Below are 9462 nucleotides of genomic sequence, written 5' to 3' on the forward strand. Positions count from 1 at the left end.
CCGCCCCCTGGTGGGCTGAGCTGGCCACACACACACACAACACTCTCTCTCTCTCTCTCTCTCTCTCTCTCTCTCTCTCTCTCAAATAAATAAAAATTATTAAAAAAAAAAGAATGAAAGAGAGAAAAACAGTGAAAAAGAACTTTAGATAAGCACACGCAGGGGCATGTCTTAGGAAGGCTCTTTAGATGCTTATCTGATCCAGCTGACTAAAGCGCTTATACTTTTGTACTCTAACGCACCTGTTAAAGGCTGTATTTTGAAGATAGAAAATTTTCCTTATTGTGTAGGTGATTGGGAGCACTGGAATAAGAAACTTCAGCCCTATTTTTATCCAACGGACAGCATTCCAGAATATTCATCAATTTTGGTTCCAAATGTTGACAATGTTAGAACCAATTTTTTGATAGACACCATCGCAAAGCAGCATAAAGTAAGTTTAGCAGGTAGATTCTTAGATGACCCCCGCCACCTTGTGAACTCATCCTTTATTCATACACCACAGATAGGAAAGTGACACTCTGAACCCAAGGTGGGTTAAGAGTTCACCAATGATGTTTCAGGCAAAACCCGGCATGGGCTGTTGTCATCAGCAAATTGCATCGTAAAGCGGGTCTTACAACCCAGTGTGCACACCCTGGGTATGTCTCAAGATAGCTGAGGCTCCGCTCAGCCTTCAGTTAGCTCGTCTGCTTATGGCTGAGGTGGAAGCCAAACCCAACTAGCATGTTTTGAGGTATTGTTCAGGCGGAAGCTGACCATGGGGCATATCTATTTTAATGTAAATCTATGATAGCATTTCCATCACTTTTTAAAACACTTTAACCATGTGATAATAATAATATTTACACTTAATCCATAAAGTAATGTTATTCTACTCTGAACCCAAGGGGCCGGGAGGCTGTCTCCCTGGCAAAGGATGAGCCCCGGGTCCCAGGACGCTCTTTGCTTGCTGAGCTGCGGATTCTCAGCTTCTTGGAGAATGTGGGTGTCTGCTTTCTATTCTAGATCTCTCCCACATCCCAGTGGCCATGCAAATGCTCAGCCACCTTCTCTTCTGGCTGCTCTATGGCACTGTGTGCATTTTATACTCAAATCTTTAATGCCACTAGGATTTATGGGGGGGGCAGATGTAACCCCCCAGCGCAATCAGAAGTTGACTGTAATATAGGATGCAGGGATACCAGTAGACCATAAGGCACTTGGACACTAAAGTTCTTACAGCCACTTCCAACATGACTGTCTCATGCAGGCTGTTTTGCTCACGGGAGAGCAGGGAACCGCAAAAACTGTCATGATTAAGGCCTACTTGAAAAAATACGACCCTGAAGTACAGCTGTCCAAAAGCCTAAACTTTTCATCTGCCACAGAACCAATGATGTTTCAGGTAAAACCCGGCATGGGCTGTTGTCATCAGCAAATCGCATCGTAAGGCGGATCTTACAACCCAGTGTGCACACCCTGGGTGTGTCTCAAGATAGCTGAGGCTCCGCTCGGCCTTCAGTTAGCTCGCCTGCTTGTGGCTAAGGTGGAAGCCAAACCCAAAGGGCATGTTTTGAGCTATTGTTCAGGTGGAAGCTGACCATGGGGCATATCTATTTCAATGTAAATCCATGACTAGAATTTCCATCACTTTTTAAAACATTTTAACCATGTAATAATAATAATAATATTTATACTTAATGCATAAAATAATGTTATTCTACTCTGAAACACCACTCAGCTTTTTGTAAATATGGATTAATGATATGACAAACCTTTCTTTTCCTCAGAGGACCATTGAAAGTTATGTGGATAAGCGGATGGGAAGCACATACGGGCCACCAGGAGGCAGAAAAATGACTGTGTTTATTGATGATATTAATATGCCTGTGATTAATGAGTGGGGAGATCAGGTAAGACTCAGATCGCTCACATAAATGATGCTCAGTCAATGCTTTTCATCGGATCGGTAACATATATGTCCTTAAGGTGGTGGCAGCTGTCCACTGTTTCGGACTTCCGCCTCTCTGCAATCTCTCCATGTTTTCCACAACTCCCTCACGTGTCCTTGGCTACCCAGTTCACTGTATTTTCTGTTTCCTCTCTCGTTTCTGCCTTGGTCCAGGATGGCCTGCTAGTTCTGACCTCTTACTCTGCATTTATTCTCTGAAGACTACCTGATTTGTTTTTTAAATATTAACTACCACATACCACAGCCCTTGCCAAAGTCATCTATCAACCTGAGTTACTAGGGACTGGTCCTGTCCCCTTTGTCCCTGTTCACCCTGGACACCACTAGAAGCTCAGTGCACATCCTGAGATGAATTCCTAAACAGTTCTGCCCAGTCCTTCTCTACCCCAGTGTAGGGCGGCCCCAGCAGTCCCTAGGATCAGGGGAGAGTGGAGGACACGTGTGTAGAGCTTGTCACTCCTGTCATCAACAAGCTGAGGAACTCCTAAATTCTAATCTCATTTTTCTGGCTAGGAATATGTAGTTGGGCTGCAAACCTGACCTAAACCTGCTCCTCCACTAGCTTCTCTATCTCAGGAAATAGCAGCTCCATGTTGAGTCTGTTAGGAGATCATGTCGGTTCTGCCTTCAGTATACACAAAATTTGACCTCTGCCCGTGCTACCAGCTGGTGCCAGTCACCACAGTCATCACTCATTAAACTGGGCTGAATGAAGAGTATCTGAGGTGACTGTGTGCCATTCACTTCGAGATGCCCAGGACGATGTTGGCGACACAGTTGTGGAGCTTACAGACTGGAACCTGAAGCGGGAGCTGCAGCCTTGAGATTCATCAGGGCATAGGTTGAGATGGATGTCCTTTGGGGTAGCAAAAAACAAAAAGGGCCAGATGGGTGGGTAGAGAGTGACTTGGGAAGTGATCCAGGCATCTCAAGTGAGCCTCTGAAGCCAAGAAAAGAACAACTTTCAAGAAGGAGGAAAGGTTAGCAGTATTGGAAGCTGCAGAAAGGATAAAATGAACACAGACCCCTAGGTCAACACATTAAGGAATATTTCTTTATTTAATTAGTACAGGATCTCGCTTCACAACTCAGTTTCACAGTGATCCTCCTGTCTGTCTCAGCCTACCCAGTTCTGTAATCCCCAGTGTGATTACAAATGCGTGCCACCACACAGTTTCAGTGGCCAGCATAGTGTACCTGGGGCTTCAGGGCTGGCACAGCATGTGGTACCAGGGATCAAACCCAGGTCCTTGTGCTTGCCAGGCAGGCCCTTAGACTACTGAGCTGTCTTCCCAGCCCCAACATTAGGGAATATAGTACTGAAAGCTTAGGTTGAAACCACCTTATAGGACCAGGGAGACAGTCCAGTGGCCTAAGCACCTGCCTGACAGACACAAGGTCCTGAATTCAATCTTTGGTGTAAATAAATAAATAAATAAATAGGCTTTATTGAAACCACCTTGCGTTCTGACTAATGTGGAATGTGGATCTCCATTGTGGAGCTTATTGCAACCCCAAGCACCATTGCCATTTGTACCACACGGCTCATGATCGTCTGCGTAAATTTGCTTGGGCTGGCGGGCACAAGGACACACTGCTGGCACCAGGCACGTCTGATCTGCGGCTCAGCATTCATGGGTGGTGTCGTGTAAGTCACATGACCCAGTGGTGGTTGTGGATGTTCCTTTTGGGAGCTGAATGGTTTTTCCTGCTCATCTTGTCTGCGCTGTTCTGTAGGAGCTATAGAGGAGCATATGGTGGCATGTCACAAAAATGTTAGTGTAACCTTTCAGATCACTAATGAGATTGTGCGGCAGATGATGGAAATGGAAGGAATGTACAGCTTGGATAAGCCCGGCGATTTCACTACCATTGTGGACGTGCAGCTCATAGCAGCCATGATTCACCCCGGAGGAGGCCGAAATGACATTCCACAGCGCTTAAAAAGACAGTTCTCCGTGTTTAATTGCACATTGCCTTCAAATGCGTCAATAGACAAAATTTTTGGTAAGCGTATTTAATTTTTTATTGCATTACGTTACAGATCTAAAGCATGCAAAACTGTAAGAACCCCAAAGGCCCTGTGTAAAATAGGGATTAAACGTCTGAAATGGAGAGCTAGCTACCAGGAAAGAGAGATTAATGAGTAGGATGACTCATGCTTACAGCTTATTCTAAGACAGAGGTATTTAGACACCGCCTTGCTGAAGGTTGACATTCAAGGTAAAAGAGGCTTTGTGTTTGGGTTTTCTCGATATGGCTAAACAGGGAAATTTGTGCTAATGAGTATCAGCACATCCACTACAGCTCAGCAATAGTAATAATAATTTATCAAATGAAATCCAGCACTTTGACATGTTAATGAAGGAGATTTTTGATACCAAACTTAAGCATACATAAATTGCACCCCCCAAAAAAATTACAAAGAATAGACCTGTGTGTTAGATGTATTTATTCAGTTAAATGATGGACATTAATTTCTTGGTATACCAAGTATTGTAGATCAGCAGGGGAAGGATAGCCTTTCAATAATTGGTGTGTTCAGGGAACTATTCCAAGAAAAACAATTGAAATGAGAGCTATCTTACACCAAGCACAAATCAAGTACAGATGGGCTAAAAACTTAAATACAAAAGACAAAGCTTTAATGTTTTTGGAAGAAGAAATAGGGAAATATGTGAATGATCACCAAATAGGAAAGGACTTCTTAAATAAGATACAGAAAATACTAAAACAGAGAAAAAAGTATAAATTTCACTAGATTAAAATGCATATGTTTTCTTCATTTAAAAATTTCACCAGAAGGATGAGAAGCAAGCTTTAAGGAGTAAGAAACTTTTAACATGTCATAACACAAAATTAGTGTTCTGAATACTACAGAAATCCTGTGAAATAATCAGTGAAAATCATATAACCCCATAGAAAAATGTACAAAACTCAAAACACTTTAAAAAGGGGGAGGGCTAGAAAGATAACTTGGTGGTCTAAGAGCCTGCCTGGTGAGCTCAAGTACCCAGGTTCGATCCCAGGTGCTGCATGCTGTACCAACATACCAGACACCAAAACTGGGTATGGTGGTGCACACCTGTAATCCCAGTGCTGAGATAAGAGGATCACTACAAGTCCAAGCTACATAACAAGACCCTGTACCAAATAAATAAGTATGTAAATAAACAGATTTTTAAAAATATTAAAAAGGGAGAACCAAGTGGCCAATAAACAAATGTGAAAGTCATAAGCATCATTAGTGTCTGGAAAAAATGCAGATTAAAAATGCCAAAGAAATGCTATTTAAAACCCATTATATTTGCAAAACATGAGGAAAAAAATTTTTTTTGAGACATGGTCTCACTATGTAGTTCAGATTGGTCTTGGACTAAGTAGCCCAGGTTGGCCTCGAACTCAGGGCAGTACTCCTGCCTCCACCTCCTGAGTGCTGGGATTACAGGTGTGCAGCATCATGCCTGGAGAGAAATTCTGATAGAACTATTAGTGAGAAAGTGTTGGTGTAGCAGAAACTCTCTTCCCCCATTGGTGGTGGTGGTTGGTGACTGGCCACAAGCCTTATGCGTAGCAATTTGGCCTTTTTACTGATAAAGTAGAAACATATTCCTATCCCACCAATTCCACTGCTAGAAATACACCAATTTATCACTTTTTTCTTTTATGATTTGTACACTTAGAGTCTCACTGAAGAAGTCCCTCCTAGGGCTGGTGAGATAGCTCAGTGGACTAAGTCCCTGCTTAGGCAAGTGCAGGGACCAGGGTTCGATCCCCCCCAGGTGTGCTGAGTCAGCCACCAAGACCAGATATGGTGGCACATGCCTATGCTTCCAGCACTGGGGAGGCTGAGACAAGAGGATCACTACAAGTCCGAGCTGCACAGTGAGACCCTATACCAAATACACACAAAAAATTTTTAAAAATTAAAAAAGTCCTTTCCTACCCAGACATCACATAGAGCTTATCCTTTATTTTCTTCTAAACAGTATATAGTGTTGTCTTCCATCTTGAGGCCCTCAGTTCTTCTGTAGTTGACTTTACATGTGTGCACCAGCAGACTTACACGTGCATGCTCATAGAATCAGCATGCTTGGCACTAGAGCCTTGGGATAACCCATGTATTCATTGCCACTAATGCTGGGTAAGTAGACTGTGGCAGAAGCACAAAATGTAACATCCTACAGCGGTGAAAATGAAAGAAGAATGCAGCTGCATGCTTGGATGTGGACGAAGCCAAGAAATACAGTGTTGACTGCTAAGAAGCAAATCACAGAGAAGTATACAGTTCCAGAGAGTGAGGCCTCGGGAAGTGAACTCACTGGCCAACTGAGGCCATGTAGCTGGTGCCCAGCAGCACTGAGACATTAATCCCTGTTTTCTGATTCTGGGTCCCATGTTCTGACATTTGTCCCACAGGAAGGTGGAAATTGAGAACACAGCACTCACAAGCCACCACGACTCTGGAGGGCAAGTTTATGTTTTCCCACGGCAGCTCTTCTTCAGCCCCTGTGAACAAACCTGCTCCTTCCATGTATTCTGCCTCTCACAAAACTGCTGGTGTCTCTGAGCAGATCTTTGTATTCACATACCTCTGAACCTATTCTGCTCAGAACCAAACATACCTCAGTGTATATGCTGTCTGGAGTGAAGTTAAGGAAATTCCTTCTTGCTGCCTGAATCAAAAACATCTTGAGACTGTAGCAGCAGTCTGTAATCCTACAGTCCCATCCTTCCTGAGGGTGCTGTGTGACTGTCCCCACACTTGCTGTCCCTGGCATGGCTACCCAGCTAGGCCAGGCAGGAGTGTTGACACACTGCGGTTAGGAGATGCAGGCCCTACTTCACTTCTGCTGGCAAGCAGTCCACACAGTCTTGGACAGTTTGTTTTTCCTGCCTGGACCTCGTCTCCTCTGTAAGATGAGAAATTTATTCCTAAGCCTTTTCTAGCTTTCAGACTCGGGAGCCAGTCTGCTTGGGTTTAAATCTCAGATTCACCTGCATGCAAGTGCCGTGACTATAAACACATCCCTGAGCTCGAGTTAGAATGGGAATAATAATAATGATGTTTATCGCACATCACCTTCTCGTGGGGCGCTGGGAGGATTAAATAAGTTAATGCGTGTAAGACACGCGTTACTGAGCTCACTGAGCCACTGCCGACTCCTCATCTTCACTGATCCCTTGAGAAATGGTCTCAGCATTCCAAGTTGGGTCAGTCTTGTAGTGATTTATTCACTGGGATAAACATGCACCTTGGTAATCCGTTAGGAAGCCCATACTTTCAATCTTTTTTATTTTCCAGGACTTATTGGCTGTGGATACTTTGATCCTTGTAGAAAGTTCAAACCTGAAATATGTGAGATGATTTCGCATTTAGTCTCGGTGGGCAGAGTGCTGTGGCAGTGGACTAAGGTACAGATGGGTTTGTTGTCCATAATTTTTTAAAAAGTCAACAGTTCCCTAGCCTCAGTCTCACTTCATGGTTCATTAAATGATCAGAAATCACATGTAATCGTGTTTTTTGAGAAAAGATAAATTAGGTGCTCAGATAGATTTATGACACCTCTTCCTTCCAGAGAGCAAATATCCTAAATGAGCGGTGCTTTCCATATGTATGAGACATTACTGTAAACCAGACATGGCAAGCGAGATAAAGGAGAATTTTCCTAAAATGAGAACACTGTGTTTCCAGTCGTTACTCTGATTTGTAACTCTTTCTTTGTACCTCTGCCTCCCTCCACCAAACTGTGTCAGGCACACGCATATTTATGGACTCGAGTTAATAAATGGAATTTCAGGTGTTCTCGGTTCACAGAGACTTGAAGTCCTAACTGTGTGATTCTTGGAAGTGAGAAGTGAATTCATAAATGGGTGGAAGTGTTCTTCAGAAAACAGGCTAGCCGGTCATGGGGGTGCACACCAGGAACCCCAGCACTCAAGAGGCTGAGGCAGGAGGATCATTGCATGTTTGAGACCAGCCTGGGCTATAATGCGAGCTCAAGGCCAGCTTGCACTGCATAGTGAGACCCTGTCTTAAAAAGAAAAAAAAAAAGGAAAAGAATGCACAATCAGATCACACAAATCAGAACCCTAAGTAAAGCTCATCAGACCTGGAGCTGTCATCATGTGATTTAAGGCCATTAGGGTAGGTCTGAGATTTACATAAAAAAAAAAGTCAATCCTTTTGGGAAAAAGTGGCAAAGGAGATAATTCTTAGTTATTTAAGCCAATTAAACACATCTGGGCAGATGCCGATCTGTGCCTTTGGAAACCTGGAGTGTGCCAGGCTTTCAGATTCCTAGGTTGGCAGGGGGACTTGTGGATACAGAATGATCCCGAAGGACTCGGGCGAGTTGCCGCCGCCTGTGGAGCACAGCCCTCCTCCCTGGAGCCACCATCTGGGTCAGCTCTGCTCTCCAGGACCTGCTCTGACAACTTGTGCACATGCGCTTTTGCCTCTTTTAAAGAAACTATGAAATGAGCCACAGGGTCCAGGTCCCTGGGGCAGTTGTCTGTGCTGAGATCCAGCCTGCAGGGCTGTCACTTAGCTTAATGCACTGGCAGAGATGGCTCTGGGGAGCGCTGGCTTTGCAGGTGTCATCCAGGTTTCCTTCCCCCGCTTTCTCACTCTCCTTACATCTTGCGCCCACTTTACCAAAGCCTTCGTTCCCACTGTTCTCATGCTGGCCCCAAAACGTCCACCTTGCTGATTACAACTGTCTTCTTTCTCTTAGCTGACTTGTAGGAGTGTTATGGGTTGTGTCTAGTTATCCCTCCAAAGCCTCAAGCAGTCATGGGGCAGACTTCTAGAGTGTGTGACTAACTCGTGATCTGCTGGGATTATGGGCATGAGAGCTGCTGGGATTATGGGTGTGAGTACTGCACCCAGCCTGGGGCAGAGAGCCTGAATGCAGCATAAGGGAGACAGACTTGCTCTCTGCAGCCACTGTTGCTGCTCCTCCTCCTTTAGCTCTCTGCTCTTTGTCTCCTCCATGAAAGGCCACCTTCAGCCATGTGCTGCTTTGCCTTGGAACCAGCTGAGTATGGATGGGAACTTCCAGTAACTATGAGATAAATAAACCTTTCCTTCCTTCATTTTGGGTGTTGGATATTTGTCCCAGCAATGTGAAAAAAGTAAGTAAGACAAGGATTTTCTGATGTAAATGACCCCTCTGAGTACCCTTTCTTTCTAGGGCTTTACAAGGTTCTCGTAATCTTATTTCCTTCTAATTCGATGACTACCTTAGTTTCCCCTTTTCATGCTGGAATGCTCCTGCTCTGCCTACTCAGACCTCTGTTCTGGCTTCATTTTCTCCTTGAGTGGCCTCACCCAGCTCCAAGATTTTGAGCACCACCTTGTGTTGGTGACTTCAGACTTAATACAGTTATTCTAGGCCTCTCTGCTTGCTTGTCTCTAGACTGATTCCTTCCTTCCTTCCTTCCTTCCTTCCTTCCTTCCTTCCTTCCTTCCTTCCTTCCTTCCTTCTCCTCCTCCTCCTCTTCTT

At 44.4% G+C, this 9462-nt stretch overlaps 1 protein-coding gene across 1 annotated transcript in view; it reads left to right on the forward strand.

Annotated features, from left to right (window-relative positions):
• The window catches only part of Dnah8 (dynein axonemal heavy chain 8), a 313541-nt gene that overhangs the window by 149373 nt on the left and 154706 nt on the right, over positions 1 to 9462 (forward strand). The window contains exons 53-57 of the mRNA XM_004624185.2: positions 291 to 433; positions 1253 to 1387; positions 1773 to 1895; positions 3748 to 3961; positions 7260 to 7369. Coding sequence (XP_004624242.1) covers positions 291 to 433; positions 1253 to 1387; positions 1773 to 1895; positions 3748 to 3961; positions 7260 to 7369 — 725 coding nt within the window. The remainder of the gene's footprint in view (positions 1 to 290; positions 434 to 1252; positions 1388 to 1772; positions 1896 to 3747; positions 3962 to 7259; positions 7370 to 9462) is intronic.

This window comes from Octodon degus, unplaced genomic scaffold (assembly GCF_000260255.1).
Source record: "Octodon degus isolate 3935 unplaced genomic scaffold, OctDeg1.0 scaffold00005, whole genome shotgun sequence".
Taxonomy (NCBI): Eukaryota; Metazoa; Chordata; class Mammalia; order Rodentia; family Octodontidae; genus Octodon; species Octodon degus.